Raw genomic sequence first — 22,618 nt, 5'->3', positions numbered from 1 at the left:
TATGAATTCTGGTCTAGTAATTATGCAATTAGATTAGGAAATGGTTCCCATTGTAAATTAAAATTAATCAGTTAATAACATACCTGTATTAAATCCAAATACACAGGCACAACTGTTTGCATATTATTATTGATTTTATAATACACCCCCATGGTTCAAAGAAACAGGTATATTATTTTATATATAATATATATTAGATACATAATTTGATATTATGTTCCTTAATATATATTATATAACTTGAATCCATAACAGCACAAAACTCTCCAAATATTACATGAACATTCCAAATGGTATTTATCATTTTCTCAATGTTATAATAGCTCAGCTCACCTAAAACAGTAACTGGATGTGCAGTGATAAAATGCACTGACTCTTAAGAATTTACTTAAATAATTATTTAAGTTAAAGTCCTGCAAAAGCCTAACTCTGATTTGGCTTTTAACTAGAATATGGTTTTTAGATATCAGTAATTGATACCCTTCTTTCTTCTCATAAACAGTAGTTCTCCATCAAGAGATTCCAATAAAGAAAAATATGTAAGGAACCAAAAATGTGATGGAGAAACCAACCATTCCATAGGTGATATACCGATAAGGAAGTTCAACTTCCATGTGCTGCCTTGCTTTTCGAATATCATCACAAGGTATACTGAAGATTTTACAGGCTAAAGGAATAGTGATCCTTTTCATCATATCTCTGACGACTAGTACAAAGAACATCCCTATGAATATCCGCAATATGGCTTTTCCAAACAGAGTCATTGAAATGGGGTGCCTAGCTAAAGGTAATATATCCAGAGGAGGATCTAAGAGTAGACCCATTTTATAGGTAAAATGAGATCCACATGCAATCCCTGCACCACTTCCCAGAATCTCAGCTGTGTCTCCCCGGGATGTACTCCAGGTGTCAAGAGTGAAAGAAAAGATCCCCAAGGCTAAATGAAGCCCGATGATGATTAATGGAGCATATCTGTGAGTTTGGTTGAAGTTGTCAATCACATCCACAAATGGATAGAAGATAACCAAGATTAAAATGGTATATAGGAATCCAGCAATAACATCCTGAGAAAAGAAAAAAGCACAGTTGTTTAGTATATTTATGTTTGGCATTTAAAGAAATAAGTACATATTACACATTTCAAATGTTAACACGAAAAAGATTTATTGATATAAAATGATTGTTTTTATTGTTCTGCCCTTTTATAAGTTAATATAGATATGCTATACACAAATTTATATTCAAATCCTGAACAATAAACTAGCTTAAAGTATGTAGTTGTGATTTCTGAGAAAAGCAATATACATCTAGCTGACCCTTGAACTACCCGGATTTGAACTGTGTGGATCCACTAAGCTGATTCTTTTCAGCAGTAAACAGTAGTATAGTGCTACATGATCCCTGGTTGGTTAATCTGAGGATGCAGAAGCCCTGATAAGAAGAACTGTGGATATGGAGGAACCAAGTATATGAAGGGCACACTATAATTATTGGTGGATTTTTTACTACACTAACATCAAAGTTGTTCAAGGATCAACCAGACTTATTTTAAGACTTCATGTATTTAATAATTACACACCTAAACACATAATTATTGCCATGACTAAAGAGGATACAAAGCCTATTTTTTCTTAATTCACTAAACAAATACTTACTGAGTACCTACATGTGCCTGACACTATTTTAGGGGCTAAGGATATATTAACTTCCCTGGTGGCTCAGACGGTAAAAGCGTCTGCCTACAATGCGGGATATATTGCTTAAAAACTGAGAAGATACCTACTGCCATAGAGCTTACATTTTAGTGGGATGACTGATAATAACCATGTAAGTAAAAAGTAGATAAATATTACCATTTGGGGTTATTATAAAAAAACTAAAACAAGACGATGGGATAGGCCCTATTAAGAGTGATTAGGCAACCTGTCTAAGGAGGTGACACTTGAGCAGAGATCTGATTCCAAAAAAGTCAGCCCTATCTTTAGACCTAAGGAAAAGTGTCCCAGGTAGAAGAAATAACCAAGTGCCACGGTACTGAGGCAGAAAAGAACCTAGTGAGTTCAAGGCACTGAGAGAAATCCAGTGTGCCTCAAACAGTGAGAGAGAGAGTGCCAGCCATGAGGTCCAAGAGACAGGCCGAGGTCAAATCACGTAGGGAGGGCCTTGTAGGTTAGGTAAGAACTTCACCCTTTATTTCAAAAGCGACAGCAGGCCTGATAGATTCCCAAGTAGGAGTGTAATACAATCTGATCGATGTTTATAAAAGAACACTCCATCCACTGTGTAGAGAATAGATTATAGGGGTAAAGTAGGGAAGACAGGACACCACTAGAGACACAAGTTGGCAGGCTACTACAGGGACTCAGTCTAGACGTGGTCCATACAGAGACACACGTAGATGGATTCAGTAAAATATTTTAAAATAAGAGTTGACTAACTTCGACTTAGTGATCATCTGAATGTAAGAGAGAAGCAAAGGGGATCAAAAATGACATCTACTTTTATGTATGACAGAAGATGGTTTATTGGAGGAAATAAAGCTGTTACTAAAAGAATCTTTCTTTCCAAATCAGTCCTGACATGAACAAAACTACTCCAAAATTTTCATCTTAAAACAAACAAAACCAAACCCTGGGATTAACTATCACTGAAAAATTTATCCAAAAAAATCACATACATTCACTGTCTCCACTTCCACACTTCCTTATTTTTTCCTAAACTCATCACTGCATTGAAACCACTCTTTTCATAGATACTAGTGACCTTTGGCACCCGACTCCAGTACTCTTGCCTGGAAAATCCCATGGACAGAGGAGCCTGGTAGGCTGCAGTCCATAGGGTCGCGAAGAGTCGGACACGGCTGAGCGACTTCACTTTCACTTTTCACTTTCAGGAAATGGCAACCCACTCCAATGTTCTTGCCTGGAGAATCCCAGGGACGGGGGAGCCTGGTGGGCTGCCATCTATGGGGTCGCACAGAGTTAGACATGACTGAAGCGACTTAGCAACGGCAGCAGTGAACTTTATGCTGCTGAAAACAATGGTTACTTCTCAATAGCATTCAATACAGTTAAGCAACAGAGTAGTGGCTTAATGTTTTTCTGTCCTAAGATTTTTTATTATAGTTATAATGTAACATTTGGTACACAGAAATCAGATACATAGAGTGTACCTGAAATTATAAAAAGTACTTTGAATCTATTGGTATGCTGGTTAATAGTTCTATCACTCTGCATAAACCTGAGTACTGACAACAGATACCTGCTTTGAGTAGGACTGACATATATACATTCAGTTCAGTTGCTCAGTCGTGTCTGACTCTTTATGACCCCATGAATCGCAGCACGCCAGGCCTCCCTGTCCATCACCAACTCCCGGAGTTCACTCAGATTCATGTCCATCGAGTCAGTGATGCCATCCAGCCATCTCATCCTCTGTCGTCCCCTTCTCCTCCTGCCCCCAATCCCTCCCATCATCAGAGTCTTTTCCAATGAGTCAACTCTTCGCATGAGGTGGCCAAAGTACTGGAGTTTCAGCTTTAGCATCATTCCTTCCAAAGAAATCCCAGGATTGATCTTCAGAATGGACTGGTTGGATCTCCTTGCAGTCCAAGGGACTCTCAAGAGTCTTTCCAACACCACAGTTCAAAAGCATCAATTCTTCAGTGCTCAGCCTTCTTCACAGTCCAACTCTCACATCCATACATGACTACTGGAAAAACCATAGCCTCGACTAGGTGGACCTTTGTTGGCAAAGTAATGTCTCTGCTTTTCAATATGCTATCTAGGTTGGTCATGACTTTTCTTCCAAGGAGTAAGCGTCTTTTAATTTCATGGCTGCAGTCACCATCTGCAGTGATTTTGGAGCCCCCCAAAATAAAGTCTGACACTGTTTCCACTGTTTCCCCATCTATTTCCCATGAAGTGATGGGACCAGATGCCATGATCTTCATTTTGTGAACGTTGAGCTTTAAGCCAACTTTTTCACTCTCCTCTTTCACTTTCATCAAGAGGCTTTTTAGTTCCTCTTCACTTTCTGCCATAAGGGTGGTGTCATCTGCATATCTGAGGTGATTGATATTTCTCCCGGCAATCTTGATTCCAGCTTGTGTTTCTTCCAGTCCAGCGTTTCTCATGATGTAGTCTGCATAAGTTTTAAATAAGCAGGGTGACGATATACAGCCTTGACGTACTCCTTTTCCTATTTGGAACCAGTCTGTTGTTCCATGTCCAGTTCTCCCTGTTGCTCCCTGACCTGCATACAGATTTCTCAAGAGGCAGGTCAGGTCATGTGTCAAACAGAGAGCTAGTGGGAAGCTGCTGTAGAGCACAGGGAGTTCGGCTCAGTGCTGTGATGATCAGAGCGGTGGGATGCTGGGTGGGGTGGGAAGGAGGCTCAAGAGGGAGGGGATATATGTATATTTACAGCTGATTTACTTTGCTGTACAGCAGAAACTAACACAACATTGTAAAACAATGTAAAACAATTACACCCCAATTAAAAATATAAATAAAAACGGTTTATCACATATCTCTAAACAAAATATTACCAAGTGTTGCTTCTTTCTGAGCTTTATAAAAATGTTAGGCAATACGTAGTCTCCTCTGATTTGCTCTTCACACTTAACATTAAACTCTTAAGATTCATTCATCATATGTGGTTTATAGGTCATTCACTTTCCCAAGTATGTAATATTTTGTATGATTATATAACTTATCTATTTTTCCCACTGACAGTCACTCAGGTTGTTTTCAGGTTTTGGATTAGTTCATTGGTTATAGCTGAGCTTGAATGCTTTCTTCATTGGTATATACTTTTAAACCAACAAGGAACTTAAACAATGCTACTATATTCTTTCTTTTGATGTTCCCTGTATGGGTCTACAAAACTTTTCCCAGGACATGTGCCTAGGAATGGAAAGGCAGAATCAAAGTATATGTGCATGTTCAATTTTATAAGCAAATAAAATAATCTCCAAAATGTTTACAGAAATTCAGGTCCCATCAGTTGTTGGTATTTCTTAATGTTTAATATGAATTTCCATGATTATTAAGCATTATTTCATAAGTCCGTGGGCTATTCCTTTTATATGCAAGATATATTTGTCTCTCAGGGCAACTGTTACTTTGGGTTTTCTTTTTCTTGTTGATTAACATGCTTTCTTTAGATACATATGATAGCAATTATATTTTTAGAAGTATATTTCAGGATGACATAAAACATCCAATCTTATTGTCCTCTACTTTTTTTGTATAGCTCTATGAATATTAAATTTAATTACTGTAAGACTCTATACAAATCTGCCTCCTTTTCTAATTGTCATTAATCATTTACAATATCACCCTGGATAAAAAGGGCATATTTAATTTCCATGCTACAGAACCAAGAAGAAGAATGACTGAATTCAGGACATAAACACGGTGGCTGTCATTGTGATACCAATTTAATGTACAACATTAAACTGTGTAACTAAGTGATTTTAAGTGTTATCACACAAAATATGCAATAAAGAAAAGTTGATGTTAAAGGTAACAAAGAACTCAAAGTAGCAAATTTTCCAAAAAGAAAGCAAATAACTTTAGATACTTAAATTAATTATAGATAACAAATCTGCTGTAAAAGTTAATTACACATATGAATGGAATAGTCACAGTTATCAAATTTATGGTAGAGGATATCAAATACCATAAATTCAATACAGATTTATCACATATCAAATCTGGAATTGCCTTCTTTTTATTTCTCCCAATCAGTATATAGAACTAGAGAGGCTGGTGATTGGCTAAGACTAGAATTCAAGACTTCTGTCTGCTCCTAGTGGTGTTTTTATTTCAGGTGTCCTGATTCTAATTCAACACGTCAGTGATGCCAACAGGGTTTCTAACAACAAAACATATTACTGGAATGAATCATTCTTCATTATAAACAACTAATAAGGATGTATTTTGAAATTTTTATCTTTAAAATTCAAATTTAATACATATTCAGTATAGAAAATCTAGAAAATATGGATAAAAATAACAAGTAATTATTACTCAGAAAGAACTACTATTAAAACTCTTAGTGTTTACTGTTCTGGATCTTTCTCCATAACATGTTTTCAGGACTTTTGCTGTTATTTGATTAGTTTGATTCTTATAAAAATGTGTTTTGGAGGTACATGCTACTTGAGGATCTCATAATACTTTTCTAAAAAAACTTTCCACATATAGACAAACTTTTAGTACAATTTTAGGTAAATGTAATTATAAAATATTCATAATTTTACTAATGTAGAAGTAAACTAGTAATCTGACAAGTACTTAGTCTGGTAATTTTTAAATGGCTTGTGTTTTAAGACATTTTCAGAGCTAGGTCTGACAGAAAATAAAGGGAAAATGGAGGAAGTAACTCCTCTACTTTTCTGGAGGTTAAGGAGATATATTTAGGAAAGTGTGTGCATGTTCAGTTGCTCAGTCATGTCCAACTCTTTCGACCCCATGGACTACTGCCTGCCAGGATCCTCTGTCCATGGATATTTTCCAGGCAAGAATACTGGAGTAGATTGCCATTTCCTTCTCCAGGGGATCTTCCCAACCCTGGGACTAAACCTGTGTCTCTGCATTGGCAGGAAGATTCTTTACTACTGCACCATCTGGGAAGCTATTCAGTAAAGTAGGCATTAAAAATAAATTAAGTGTTGCTCTTTGTGTTGTAATAATAAAAACAAAGCATATGGGAAATACTGAATAAAGTGTTCCTTATAAATTATTTAGACTATATTACTAGAACTTTCTTAATGTTAATAAATGTTGTAACACAGGAATATAATTTACAATGCTTGCAAGTCATCTGTGATTTTACTTTTGAAAAAGAAAAACAACTTGTAATAATACACATACTAAAATTGAGTAGCTAGTCAGAATAAAACTGATAAAGATATTCTATGGGACAGGATGCTTTTGAATAACTAAATGACAATGATTGGGGAATTCCCTGGTGATCCAGTGATAAGGACTCCATGCTTTCACTGCCCAGGCCCAGGTTCAGTCCCTGGTCTGGGAACTAAGATCCTGCAAGTCATGCATTATGGCCAAAAGAACAAGGAAAAAAAAAAAAAAACACTAGGTTATCAGACTTATAATTTAATAATACATCAGTATTGTTTTTACTTCAGTTGATTCAAGAACAGATGTTATCCAGTATCAAAAACATGAATTGAACTCAGTTGAATAATCAATCCACTATATTTCCTTTGGACAACAGCGTGTTTGAGATGATATATTCAATATAGTAAGATTCTAATTCCTCTTTTATGATGATAATGAATCTAGGGATAATATTATCATTCTTAGTTCAGAATCTTTTGGTAGTTTTTCAGGTGCAATATGGTTAATTGGGAGTAGAAGGGAATAACTGTAATGAGGCACAGAGATGGAAAACATTTTCTTGTGACTAATATTAGATTTGATATAAAAAGGTGATAATTGATCTATTATAAAATTATTACAAACTAGTCAGAAAAATTATGTCAATTCATAATTTGCATTAATATAAATAATTATAAAAAATAAAACACAAATAGTTTGCTTCCTAACATAGCATTTGGGACTTCCGTAAATTTACTAGTGAAGGGGCAGCTGCTGGAGGTAAGTAATCTGAGAAAGATTTTCAGCTATGAAATGAGATATTTTTGAGTAGAAAATTCTAAAAGTGTTCATTTGTTAAGGACAAGAAAAATTTTATATAACCCTTTATAAATTTTTGGATTCCGTGAATTCGTCCCTCTCTCTCCATCTTTCTTTTGATTCTTTATCTATAATACATAATACCTTCACAGAGTGTTCTAAGAGACACCACACTATATGTGAAGGTAGAGTTATTTTTCTCATATTGCTTGTTGTCTAGTGGGGATGACAGATAAATAAAAAAGCAACTGCAATTCAGCATAAGTGCTCTGCCAGAATTATGCTCAAGATGTTCTGGGAGAAAGGCCACCTAACCAGTCTTGAGAAAGGAAAGATGGAGAAGGTAACAAGGCTTTAGGGGATAATATTTTCTGGTGAGTCATGAACAATGGATTTGATAGTTAGGCAAAGAAAGTGAAAACAGCATTCCATGTGGAGGTTAAGGCATTCCTAACAATGTGAAGATAAGAAACACCCTTCACAGTTGAGCAAACATAGGTCATTCAATATAGCATCATATTTGTGTTCTGAACAGTAAACTACAATAGGAGGCTAAACACTGAATGGAGCTGTGTCACACTTGAAGTGGAGCTACTAATTAAGAAGCTGCGGCAGTACCCTAGTGAGAGATGGTGCGGGCCAGAACTAGGGAATGTCAATCAGGAAGGGAAGTGAGTAGGTACAGCTGGAAGATACAGGGTTCCTGTGCTGCTGCTTTTGAAACTGAATTGCATTCTCAAAATAAAATATCTGATGTAAGCCCTAAAATACTGTTGGGAAAGAAGAAAACTAGAGTTTAATACTCAAAAACAAGTGGCACCAGGACAGTCTTTGTTCATCTAATGTCTATTCACTGGGTTTTCACTTACAAGTAATGCTCCTTGGTGTCTGTATTTACACTGTCAGTTTTGACTCAGCAGTATGAAAAGCATAGAAGAAAATGAATAGGAAGAGAAAAGTGAACCTGGAAGGAGGGAGAAATGTTATCCTAAATAATACTTGGTTCTTGTGATTGCTGGGAACTGTTTCTATGAAATATATATATTATAACTACTTTAAAACTTTGCAAAACATCCTGTTGCTATTTTTGCAAGAAAAAAAGATTTATAATAACTATATTTTCTCACTTAAGTTTCCAGTAAGTTTAAAAATGATTAAAAATTATAAAATTGCATGTTGATTTTAGAAAAAACAAAGCAATATGAACACAACGTTTTCCTTACCAGGATGGAGTGCATTCCCATGTAAATTCTACTTATGCAAACTAGAGAACACCAGCAGGGAATAAGAATCAGTCCATATGTGAGAGGATACTGAAGGGAAAAAAAAAAGTAAAATTAGTTAGATAAATCAGGTTAAATACAAACAAGCAGATAAAAACTCAAGGAGAACAAGAAGTATGTGTGTTTACTTTCTGTTATATTTCCAGCACCTAAGCCTAAGCATGGCACATAGCGGACATTCAAGAAATAGTTTTGCATGAATGAACAAATAAATCTAATGTTTCTACAATCTTCATTGTGGGAACTGGCTCATTTTTGCTTCTACAGTAAAGACTCAATCACTGGCCTGCTACAGAAGAAAAACAAATAAAATACATACTTTTACTATAACTACAAAATGAAAGTGCCTCTGGAAAAGCACCTGACTCTGGCCCAGCTTAGTGTCATTGCTTCCCTGGGGAGGAGGCATTATTTCCCTCTCTTCCATCAGTGACTGCTGTTTGCCATTTCCCCATCTTCCTTCAATATTCAACATCATGTAATTTGTTGTCCATTAATAATTTCAAATAGCAACTATATTGTGAAAATTTTTGGTGGGATATTGGAAGCAGGAAGCCATAAAGAGGGAAAAACCTTAAAATGCAGATGACTTTTACTATCAGTTGGGCTTCCCTGAGAGCTCAGTTGGTAAAGAATTTGCCGGCAATGCAGGAGACCCCGGTTCAATTCCTGGGTCGGGAAGATCCGCTGGAGAAGGGATAGGCTACCCACTCCATTATTCTTGGGCTTCCCTTGTGGCTCAGTTAGTTGGTAAAGAATCTGGCTACAATGCGGGAGACCTGGGTTTGATCCCTGGGTTGGGAAGATCCCCTGGAGAAGGGAAAGGGGGGTCTTTCCCACTCCAGTATTCTGGCCTACAGAATTCTAGGGACTGTATAGTCCATGGGGTCACAAAGAGGTGGACATGACTGAGCGACTTTGACTTTCATTTCAGTATCAAAGGCACACCTCTAGTACTAACTAGAGGTGACTTTGAAGCTCCTAATACTAGAGGGAAGAAGGAAATGACTGATGGTTGGGTGTGTCTTAAGTTTGTAAACGAAGAAGAGGGGGCACATTTGAGACAGTTTGTGCCTGATTACTTCAATTTTCCCAATCAAACGGAAGCCAAGATAGTTCAATTCATTTAGTATTGAAAGTGGGTCAATAAAAAGTGAGGTTAAAAGAAAGGAATTAAGTAATGCTGCAAGAGTGGTCAAGATTTAGTACATAGTTGTTTTGACTTGATTTCTCTAGGGGCTTCCCAGGTGGTACTAGTGATAAAGAACTCGCCTGCCAGTACGGGAGACATAAGAGATGCAGGTTCGATCCCTGGGTTGGGAAGATCCCCTGGAGGAGGGCATGGCAACCCACTTCCAGTATTCTTGCCTGGAGAATCCCATGGATAGAGGAGCATGACAGGCTACAGTCCATAAAGTCACAAAGAGTTGGACACAACTGGAGCAACTTAGCTCACTCACACTGCATTTACTATGGCCCGAATATTTTTTCTTGAATGTCTAAATACCTTGATTTTGACAGCATCACACTCTCGCTCCCCTTTCACCATCTATTTTTTTCTGTGTCTTCCACACAAGAAAACATTCCTCATTGTTCCTTAAACATTAGCATAACTAAGTGTTCTGGCCTTAGTAGTTATTGGCAGTTTCACCTTTTCTTCTACTACTCAGCATGCTGGAGACCTATGCATGTCCTTGGATTAAGAACCATTTAGCCAGCCTCTGCACATATCTCCAACTTGAGATCCTTACAGCGTTAAACCCATTACACTTCAAACCCTACTCATCATCCTATCAACTAGACTTGTTCCTCCTCTCATTTTCCCTATTTCATTTGGAAGCATCCTAATCTAAATGAGAAGTGTGAATTATCCTTGATTTCTTCCCCATCCCTCATATTCAACCAACAATGAAGTCTTACTGAATTTACTTTCTGAATATTTCTTGATTCTGTCATCTCTTCATCCTACTTATATTGTCCTTTTCAGATCCTCATAGATCCTTTTCTAGGCTCCAGGTATTCCTTCAGATGTTTTCCAATATGCATGAGGGACCTGGTTAATGACACAGTCAGACAAGTAATCCTATAAGGAGGGTAAGTGCCATGATGGAGGGAGTCTAAGGCATGGACCTTTAAAGTCTCCCAAACTGAGTATGATTCAAAAGATGAGTAGAATTTAATCTTTACAGAAAAAAAGAGCACAGGGTAAAAATGATAGAGGACATTACAAGCAGTAGGAGCGAATGAAGAAAGGTTTATGTCCAAGAAGTTGTAAGTAGTGAGGTTTTCTAGGAGAATAAGCTTAAATTCTTACTGAGGAAATGCAACTTAATAATAAACATATGCAAATTATATGATATGTAAATATATAAACAATACTTTATATAGACTATACAAATTATATAATAAAAAATAATAAGTACTATGGAGAAATAAAAAGGGAACAGGTGCTAAAACAGTCCCCTGGAGTAGGAAATGGCAACTCACTCCAGTATTCTTGCCTGGAAAATTCCATGGACAGAGGAGCCTGGTGGACACTAGTCCACAGGGTCACAGAGTCAGATACAATTGAGCAACTGAGTATGCACGCACACGCACGCGCACACACACACACATACAGAGTTGAAACAGTAATGTTCATCAAATATTCCTTGTGCTTTTCTTGCAATTAGACTGGGGCCATGTGCCTGGTTTTGACCAAGGAACTGGGGAAAAGGTGACGTGTGCCACTTTTAATCATCCTATGAATGCTCTCTTTCCTACAGGTGTGATACTGGAGGCTGTATGCTGAGGTGTATCACCAGATGGGCAAACTTCCCTCACCCCGGGTCTCTGGAGGTTCTAAGTGGATCAGAGTTGTTTGCTAACCCATAATGGATGTGAAACACAGATGAGAAAGAAGCTTTTGTTGTTAAGCTGTTTTCAGCGTTAAATCATTAGTACAGCATAACCACACTTATCATAATTAAAACAGTAATAGGATAAGGATAAGTAATAGTATGGGAGTGTATGGGGGGCAGGTTAAAGTTTTAGAAGATAGTCACTGTAGGCTTTATACTGACAAACTAAGATTTGAGGCAAGACTGGATGGAAGTGAATTGATCAACCAGATATCTGAGGAAAGAATATACATGAAGAAGTGGAAGCAGGAAGAACAAAGCCTCTAATGAGGAAACAGGACAAGCAAGGAGACTTGTGTGGCTGGAATAGTTAGGAGGAGAGGTGAGAGAGGTCCTGGCAACCAGAGCAAGAAGAGCCTGAGAGGCCTGTGTAAGAAACGTGACCTTGGGGAGCCACGCTGCAGGGTCCTGAGCAGAGCAGTGACCTGAGACTGGACAATAAGGAAGCAAGGGTGGAAGCAGGAAGGCGGGTTAGGAAGCTGTTGCTATATTCTGGGTAAGAGACCATGACAGTGGCTTCGGTCTCTGTAGCAGGTACTCAGGTCTTGTTTTTTTTTCTTCACTAGCCAGGGAGGGTCAAAGAAGTAAAAACCACCACCACAACCACCATACAAGTCTCCTATGATTCTTTCTTCTTTCTCTCTTTTTACTTAGATCCCATAAGGAATTTAAAAATGTACAAAGTTATTAATGGGAATTCTCTGTACATAACAGATAGAAGAAACATTAATTTATTGATTCTCAAAAGCTAGGACTGAAAGTAGGGGATAAGGAGCATTACTGAACAGGAACAATGAAACTGAATTTAACTTAACTTAATCCACATTTGAAGGAAATCAGCCCTGAATATTCATTGGAAGGACTGATACTGAAGCTGAGACTCCACTACTTTGGCCACCTAATGCGAAGAACTGACTCACTTGAAAAGACTCTGATGCTGGTAATGATTGAAGGTGGGAGGAGAAGGGGACAACAAAGGATGAGATGGTTGGATGGTATCACCGACTCAATGGACACAAATTTGAGTAAGCTCTGGGAGTTGGTGATGGACAGGGAAGCCTGTCCATGGGGTCGCAAAGAGTTGGACATGACTGAGTGACTGAACTGAACTGAACTGAATACACATTTATTTAGGTTTACTATCTCCAAGGTATTTAAATGGAGTGAGGAATGCAGTCAAGCTAGATGCAGAGGCATTTCCCCCATTCTAGTGTACCTTTAGGGTAAGACAAAAACCTGGGAAAAGAACAAGTCACTTTTATTTTCATTGACTGGTTGATTTTTTTTTTAGCCATTAGTCTCCATCTTCAGAATATTTTCCCTAGATTTCTTTTGTGGAAAGAAACATTTGGGGGAAGACCTGATCCAGTTTTGATTACATGACTTTCACATTTATTCTGCAGAGAATAACAGAATTCAGTATAATTATAGTATCAAAGCAAAGAAGTATCTTATCAAGTAATCTTTTAACCAGATAAAAAAATACCACAGGTCTAAATGACAATAAAAACTAACTAGATAAACTAGATAAAACTAATACTCCTAAAGTGGGATTGTGTTGGGGGAGGAAGATGATGCATAATAACCAATTCATCTGGCAGATTTAATATTTAAGAATATCCAAATTAAAACTACCTTTTAATTTTATATTGAACTGTCTCTTTTATATTGAAAAGAAAAGATATAAGCATCTGAATGCAGAGTTCCAAAGAATAGCAAGAAGAAATAAGAAAGCCTTCTTCAGCGATCAATGCAAAGAAATAGAGGAAAACAACAGAATGGGAAAGACTAGAGATCTCTTCAAGAAAATTAGAGATACCAAGGGAACATTTCATGCAAAGATGGGCTCGATAAAGGACAGAAATGGTATGGGCCTAACAGAAGCAGAAGATATTAAGAAGAGGTGGCAAGAATACACAGAAGAACTGTACAAAAAAGATCTTCACAACCCGGATAATCACGATGGTGTGATCACTCATCTAGAGCCAGACATCCTGGAATGTGAAGTCAAGTGGGCCCTAGAAAGCATTGCTACGAACAAAGCTAGTGGAGGTGATGGAATTCCAGTTGAGCTATTTCAAATCCTGAAAGATGATGCTGTCAAAGTGCTGCACTCAATATGCCAGCAAATTTGGAAAACTCAGCAGTGGCCACAGGACTGGAAAAGGTCAGTTTTCATTCCAATCCCTAAGAAAGGCAATGCCAAAGAATGCTCAAACTACCACACAATTGCACTCATCTCACATGCTAGTAAAGTAATGCTCAAAATTCTCCAAGTCAGCAATACGTGAACCGTGAACTTCCTGATGTTCAAGCAGGTTTTAGAAAAGGCAGAGGAACCAGAGATCAAATTGCCAACATCCACTGGATCATCCAAAAAGCAAGAGAGTTCCAGAAAAACATCTATTTCTGCTTTATTGACTATGCCAAAGCCTTTGATTGTGTGGATCACAATAAACTGTGGAAAATTCTGAAAGAGATGGGAATACCAGACCACCTGACCTGCCTCTTGAGAAATCTGTATGCAGGTCAGAAAGCAACAGTTAGAACTGGATATGGAACAACAGTCTGGTTCCAAATAGAAAAAGGAGTACGTCAAGGCTGTATATTGTCACCCTGCTTATTTAACTTGTATGCAGAGTACATCATGAGAAACACTGGACTGGAAGAAACACAAGCTGGAATCAAGATTGCCGAGAGAAATATCAATAACCTCAGATATGCAGATAACACCACCCTTATGGCAGAAAGTGAAGAGGAACTACAGAGCCTCTTGATGAAAGTGAAAGAGGAGAGTGAAAAAGTTGGCTTAAAGCTCAACATTCAGAAAACGAAGATCACGGCATCTGGTCCCATCACTTCATGGGAAATAGATGAGGAAACAGTGGAAACAGTGTCAGACTTTATTTTTTTGGGCTCTAAAATCACTGCAGATGGTGACTGCAGCCATGAAATTAAAAGATGCTTACTCCTTGGAAGGAACGTTACGACCAACCTAGATAGCATATTAAAAAGCACAGACTTTACTTTGCCAACTAAGGTCCGTCTAGTCAAGGCTATGGTTTTCCCTGTGGTCATGTACGGATGTGAGAGTTGAACTGTGAAGAAAGCTGAGCGCTGAAGAATTGATGCTTCTGAACTGTGGTATTGGAGAAGACTCTTGAGAGTCCCTTGGACTGCAAGGAGATCCAACCAGTCCATTCTAAAGGAGATCAGTCCTCGGTGCTCACTGGAAGGACTGATGCTAAAGCTGAAACTCCAGTACTTTGGCCACCTCATGCGAAGAATTGACTCATTGGAAAAGACTCTGATGCTGGGAGGGATTGGGGGAAGGAGAAGGGGACGACGGAGGATGAGATGGCTGGATGGCATCACCGACTTGACAGATATGAGTTTGAGTGAACTCCAGGAGCTGGTGATGGACAGGGAGGCCTGATGTGCTGCGATTTGTGGGGTCGCAAAGAGTTGGACACGACTGGGCAACTGAACTGAACTGAATATTTTAGGACTACTGTCCTCGATTAGATATAACTGAAAAGAAAACATATTCATGTGGAATTATTCTTTCCTAAAAAATGACAGAATTTAGTAGAAATATATAAAATATACATAGACCACTCCTTTTCAGGCATCTTTGTTAGTTCCCCCCTTAATTCACAACTAGTATCAGTGAGCCCAATTCCCAATCTATGCTCACTCCCTATTGATTTCATCCAGTTCCAAGGATTTATATACAAGCTATACATTGATGACTGAAATTTCCATCTCTAGCTGGGACATTTCTACTGAACTTCAGACTTCTGTATCCAGCTCCTTATGTGATCAGTGTCTAAAAGGCATCTCCAATGTAAAAGGACTCAATCTGATATCCCCAATTCCATCTCCACCTCTGACCAGCTTAAATTCCTATGGTTATCTCCTTCCCACTAAAAGACTTCCCTACAGTTTCATTCCTCAGGCCAAATACCTTGTTAATCTTGGCTTCCCCATTCATATCCATCATCAGTTCAGTTCAGTTCAGTCGCTCAGTCATGTCCGACTCTGCGACCCCATGAATTGCAGCACACCAGGCCTCCCTGTCCATCACCAACTCCCAGAGTTCACTAAGTGTCAGTTATACCTTCAAAAATATATCTAGTTTATAATTATAATTCCCATGGTAACCACAAAGTATCAAAAAAGATACACACAAGAAAATAAGGGAATAAAAATGGTACATTGTAAAAAAAACTCAAATGCAAAAGAAAACAGCAATGTAGGAAATTATAAGCAAAAAGAGGCAAAAGACGTAAAAACAAATAGCAAAATATCAAAAGTTACTCCTTACAGGTAATTCCTTTGGCTAGAAATAGTATAAACTCTCCAATGAAAGGCAGAGATTGGTAGGATAGATAAGGAAACAGTGCTCCAACTCTATGTGGCCTAAGAGACTCACTTTGGATCCGAAGACACAAATAGGTTGAAAGTGAACAAATGGAAAAACATTTCACACAAACAGTATCCAAAAGGGAGAGCTAAGTGTCTCTACTAAAATCAGACAAGATAGACTTCAAGTCAAAAATTGTTACCAAAGACAAAGGACAATATGCACTGATAAAAGGATCAACTCATTAAGAAGATATAACAATTATAAACATATTTGCACCAAAGCCCCAAAACAGCTGAAGCAAACACTGACATAATTGGAGAACTAGTTCTACAAGCCAGTCTCATCAGCATTGAAAACCTGCTTTTCCACATAGCCTTTTTCCTAACGCTTGGCAGATAATCTAAAGAACATCCCACAGCCTCTTGATCTTGACTCAGGATTATTGAAAGTTTACATTTTTAATGCTGTGTAGTGTTTTGAAATGTGCAGGCCAGTCAGCACTGTAAGAGAAGAATATTTTCCTTGCTCTGTGTAACATGGTTTCATTGGCTTTCAGTCTCATATCAATGCTGTCCACTATGGTTTCTTTTTTCTTTTAGCTGGTTATCAGCTCATGAATCCACAAACTCAGCCACTTTCCCATGTTTTCCATAACTTCATCAGACACTACAAATACTACTTTTGCATTTCCAGAGTGGCCTTACACACACATGGGTAAATTTCCTCTTCTCTTTTCTGGAAGTACTGTATTATTGATACATTAACACTGAACTCATGGCCAAAAGAACTGTAACTGATGCCTGAATGAATCTTATCTCACACATGTATATTTTCTTTGTAAAGTAGATCACAGCCTTCTTGTGTTTAGGGACACTAAACAGCACTTTATACCAGAATACCAGATCACATTACCTGCCCTCCTGAGAAATCTGTATGCAGGTCAAGAAGTGATAGTTACAACTAGACATGGAATGACAGACTGGTTATAAATTGGGAAAGGAGTACGTCAAGGCTGTATATTGTCACCCTGCTTATTTAACTTATATCCAGAGGACATCATGTGAAATGCCAGGCTGGATGAACCACAAGCTGGAATCAAGATTGCTGGGAGAAATATCAATTACCTTAGATACACAGATGACACTAGCCTTATGGCAGAAAGTGAAGAGGAGCTAAAGAGTCTCTTGATGAAACTGAGAGAGGAGAGTGGAAAAGGGGGCTTAAAACTCAACATTCAAAAAATGAAGATCATGGCATCTGGTCCCATCACCTCATGGCAAATAGATGGGGAAACAATGGAAACAGTGACAGACTTTATTTTCTTGGGCTCCAAAATCACTGCAGATGGTGACTGTAGCTATGAAATTAAAAGACACTTGCTCCTTGGAAAAAAAGCTATGACCAACCTAGACAGCATATTAAAAAGCAGAGACATAACTTTGCTGACAAAGTTTCATCTAGTGAAAGCCATGGTTTTTCCAGTAGTCATGTATGGATGTGAGAGTTGGACTATAAAGAAAGCTGAGTGCTGAAGAATTGATGCTTTTGAACTGTGGTGTTGGAGAAGACTCTTGACAGTCCCTTGGACTGTAAGGAGATCAAACCGGTCAATCCTAAAGGAAATCAGTCCTGACTATTGGAAGGACTGATGCTGAAGCTGAAACTTCATTACTTTGGCCACCTGAGGGGGAGAATTGACTCACTGGAAAAGACCCTGATGCTGGGAAAGATTGAAGGCAGGAGGAGATGAGGACGACAGAGGATGAGAGAGTTGGATGGCATCACCGACTCAATGGACATGGGTTTGAGTAAGCTTCGGGAGTTTGTGATGGGACAGGAAAGCCTGGCATGCTGCAGTCCATGGGGTCGCAAAGAGTTGGACTTGACTTAGCAACTGAACTGAAACAGCACGGTAGTTTGGGGACCATTCCCTGGTGGCTCAACTGGTAAAGAATCTGCCTGCAGTGCAGGAGACCTGGGTTCGATCCCTGGGATGGGAAGATCCCCTGGAGAAGGGAACAGCTATCCACTCCAGTATTCTAGCCTGGAGAATTCCATGCACAGGCTACAGTCCATGGAACAGCAAAGAGTGGGACAAGACTGAGTGACTTTCACTTGAATTTTAACAGTAAAAGCATCAACAAAAAGCAAAAAAACTTGAAAAACACTGCATGAACAGAGCAAAAAGGACTGTCTACAGTAAATAATAGCTGAAACAAGAAAGCAGATTGTTGCTTTGTTCATCCTTGCCTGGGAAGATGTATGCCAGCTGACTCAAATTTTTTACGTTCTGCACATGTCTGAATATACTGATTCTTGGATAACAAATTTTACTGCCTGGGCTAAGTTTACAAACAATCCATGAATAATGAAGATCAACTATATGAAGAAATTAAATTACTCTTAACTAACCATAGGCCAAATAAGAAATCACAGGGAAATTATAAAATAGGGACAAATAGAAACTAAACACAGATAATACAAATCATGTAATGCAATGAAAGCAGCACTCAGGGGGAAATGTACAGCAGTGGAGTCCTGCATTAAAACAAAAGAAACCATTCACAACTCTACAGTGAGGACTAGAAAAAGAAGAGCTAACTAAATGCAAAGTGAGCAATAGAGGGAAGTAATAAAATGGTAAGAGTAGAAAAATACAAAATACAGGGTAGTAAAACAAGAGAATCAACAAAACTGAAAGTTGTTTCTCTAAAAAGAACAAGACTGACAAAACTATAGCCTGGTGGACAAAAAAAAAAAAAAGATGCAAATAACTAAAATCAGAAATCAAAGTGGAAACACTGCTACTGATCTTACAGCAATAGAAAGGATTATAAGAGAAAACTATGAACAGTTAATATGCTAACAAATTAAGATAACCTAGATGAAGTTCACAAATTCCTAGAGAAACACAAATTACCAAAACTGACTCAAGAAGAAATATAATCTAAACAAGCAAAGAAATTGGAAAAAACCTCCAAAGAAAAACCTAAGTCCAAACAGTTTCACTGGTGAATTCCACCAAACATTTATTTTAAAAAGATTCAGTGTCAATATTTCTCAAGTTCTTCCAAAAAACAGAAGCACAGAGAATACTTCCTCACATGCTATGAGGCTTTTATTACACTGATACCAAAACCAGAAAATGACAGCACAAGGAAACTACAGACCACTAGCCCTTGTGAATACTAAAGCAAAAATCTTCTAAAAGTACTAGCAAACAAAATCTAACAGCACATTAAAAGTATTACACACCATGATCAAATGGTTATTTATCTCAGAAATACAGGGTCGTTCAACAAAAAAATCAGCGTCATACACATTAACATAAGGAAGTAAAAACAAAACAAACACATGATCATCTCAACGGATACAGAAAAAGCATCTGACAAAATTCAACACTCCCTCACAATGAAAGATCTCGAAAACTAGGAACAGAAGGGAATTTCCTTAACATGATATAGGGCACTTATGAAATATCCACAGATACTATTACATTCAATGGCTGAAAGGTCCCGCCCAGCTTGCCTGCCAAGATTATGAACAAGACAAGGATGTCTACCTCTCAGCATTGCTATCTAACATTGTATTGTAGGTTCTAACCAGAGCAGTTAGGCAAGGAAAAGAAATTTTAAAATATCTAAATTAGGAAGAAGTAAAACTATCTCTACAATTTGGGAGACCCGGGTTCGAATCCTGGGTCGGGAAGATCCTCTGGAGAAGGAAATGGCATCCCACTCCAGTACTCTTGCCTGGAAAATCCAATCGCTGGAGAAACGTGGTATGCTACAGTCCACGGGGTCGCAAAGAGTCAGACACGACTGATCAACTTCACTTCACTTCAAAACTATTCACAAAGACGGGACCTTAAAAACAAAAAATCCCAAAGAATCCACAAAAACTATTGGAGTTGAGAAATGAATTCAGCAAAGTTGCCAGGTGCAACAAGATCAATGCACAAAAAAGAGTTTTATTCTACACATCAGCAATAAGCAGTCTGGAAAGGAAAGTAAGAAAACAATTCAACTTATAATAGCACCCAAAAGAATAAAATACCTACAAGACTTTACTGAAAGAAATGAACAACCCTTATCTTTGACACAGGCTATATTTATGCATTAAGATATATTCTGTATACATTCTATATATACACATGTACTACAAATACTTATATGTACTTAAAATAATAGTATTTATTTTCACTATTGTCTAGGGTCTACATATGATAAGGCAGTTAATAAATACTTGGTGAATGAAGTAAACATAAGCCTTTAGCCACTATCAGTATCTCATTCAAGATAACCCGGGGTCAAAAGCCATGGTATCACTCAGTTCTGTCCCCAAACCTGGGCTGTTGCAAACTTTATTTCTAATAAGAGCATCTCTGGAATTCACCATGATAAACCAAAATCTGAAAATCCTGTTGAGTAAACTCAGGTTTACTGGTTCCAAATAGGAAAAGGAGTATGTCAAGGTTATATATTGTCTCCCTGCTTACTTAACTAATATGCAGAGTATATCATATGAAATAGCAGGCTGGATGAAGCACAAGCTGGAATCAAGACTGCTGGGAGAAATATCAATAACCTCAGATACGCAGATGACACCAGCCTTATGGCAGAAAGCAAAGAACTAAAGAGCCTCTTGATGAAACTGAAAGAGAAGAGAAAAAGCTGGCTTAAAACTCAACATTCAGAAAACAAAGATCATGGCATCTGGTCCCATCAATCATGGCAAACAGATGGGGAAACAGTGACAGACTTTATTTTCTTGGGCTCCAAAATCACTGCAGATAGTGACTGCAGCCATGAAATTAAAAGACGCTTCTTACTTGGAAGAAAAGCTATGACCAACCTAGACAGCATATTAAAAAGCAGAGACATTACTTTGCCAACAAAGGTCCATCTAGTCAAAGCTATGGTTTTTCCAGTAGTCATGTATGGATGCCCCATTCCAGTACTCTTGCCTGGAAAATCCCATGGACAGAGAGGAGCCTGGGGCTGCAGTCCATGGGGTCGCTAAGAGTCAGACACGACTGAGCAACTTCACTTTCACTTTTCACTTTCATGCATTGGAGAAGGAAATGGCAACCCACTCCAGTGTTCTTGCCTAGAGAATCCCAGGGATGGGGGATCCTGGTGGGCTGCCATCTATGGGGTCACACAGAGTCGGACATGACTGAAATGACTTAGCAGCAGCAGCATGTATGGATGTGAGAGTTGGACTATAAAGAAAGCTGAGTGCTGAAGAACTGATGCTTTTGAATTGTGGTGTTGGAGAAGACTCTTGAGAGTCCCCTGGACTGCAAGGAGATCAAACCAGTCCATCTGAAAGGAAATCAGCCCTAAATATTCATTGGAAGGACTGATGCTGAAAATGAAGCTCCAACAGTTTGGCCACCTGATGTGAAGAACTGACCCATTGGAAAAGACCCTGATGCTGGGAAAGATTGAAGGCAGGAGAAGAGGATGACAGAGAATGAGATGGTTGGACAGTATCACAAACTTGATGGACATGAGTTTCAGCAAGTTTCGGGTGTTGGTGACGGACAGGGAAGCCTGGCCTGCTGCAGTCCATGGGCTCGCAAAGACACATGACTGAGCAACTGAACTAACGAAACTCAGGAAAAGGAATTTCCAATACTTGTTTTAGAACAAACATTATTAGGTAAGGATTCTGAAGCTTAAGCTTTTAAAAGTAATATATACTTTTTAATACAAAGCAATTCAATTTTCATAGAAATATAAAAACCTCTTCATTCAATAGCACATTATAAACTATATTTTCTATACTAGAAAGAAAAACAATTAATCAAAAAAAGTAATTAAACTAGCATGTTTTCCTTCATAGTACTTTCCACTGGTAGACTAATGAAGGTAATCTTCCCTGGTAACTCAGCAGGTAAAGAATACCATCTGCAATGCAGGAGATCCTGGTTCCATCCCTGGGTCGGAAGTTCCCCTGGAGAAGGGATAAGCTACCCACTCCAGTGTTCTTGGGCCTCCCTTGTGGCTCAGCTGGTAAAGAATCCACCTGCAGTGCGGGAGACCTGGGTTAGACCCCTGGGTTGGGAAGATCCCCTGGATGAGGGCATGGCAACTGACTCGAGTATTCTTGCCCAGAGAATCCCATTGACAGAGGAGCCCGTGGCCTTCAGTCCACAGGGTTACAAATAGACATGACTGAAGCAACTTAGTATAGCATAACATAGCATACACAGGCTATAATCCAGGAAATACTGGAACATATCCAGGGACGTAAAACAAGATGCAAAAATTTCATGGTCTAAAGGTACTAAAATCATAGTCTGTTCTCTGATCACTGTGGAAATACGTTACAAATCAGTATTATAAGATACTTGAAAAAAACCCACGAATTTTCAAGTGCAATGTGACATTT

The 22,618-nt window shown here is 38.3% G+C and overlaps 1 protein-coding gene across 1 annotated transcript in view; it reads right to left on the bottom strand.

Annotated features, from left to right (window-relative positions):
* Nucleotides 1–512: 512 nt before the first annotated feature.
* The window catches only part of SGPP1 (sphingosine-1-phosphate phosphatase 1), a 41,177-nt gene continuing 19,071 nt past the window's right edge, over nucleotides 513–22,618 (bottom strand). Inside the window, exons 2-3 of the mRNA XM_068966721.1 lie at nucleotides 8,891–8,980; nucleotides 513–1,064 (exon numbers count right to left, since the gene is read on the bottom strand). Of these exons, the coding sequence (XP_068822822.1) occupies nucleotides 513–1,064; nucleotides 8,891–8,980 (642 nt within the window). The remainder of the gene's footprint in view (nucleotides 1,065–8,890; nucleotides 8,981–22,618) is intronic.

The sequence above is a fragment of the Capricornis sumatraensis genome, chromosome 2 (assembly GCF_032405125.1).
Source record: "Capricornis sumatraensis isolate serow.1 chromosome 2, serow.2, whole genome shotgun sequence".
NCBI classification, from domain to species: Eukaryota; Metazoa; Chordata; class Mammalia; order Artiodactyla; family Bovidae; genus Capricornis; species Capricornis sumatraensis.
This window is presented reverse-complemented; position numbering and strand designations above follow the sequence as displayed.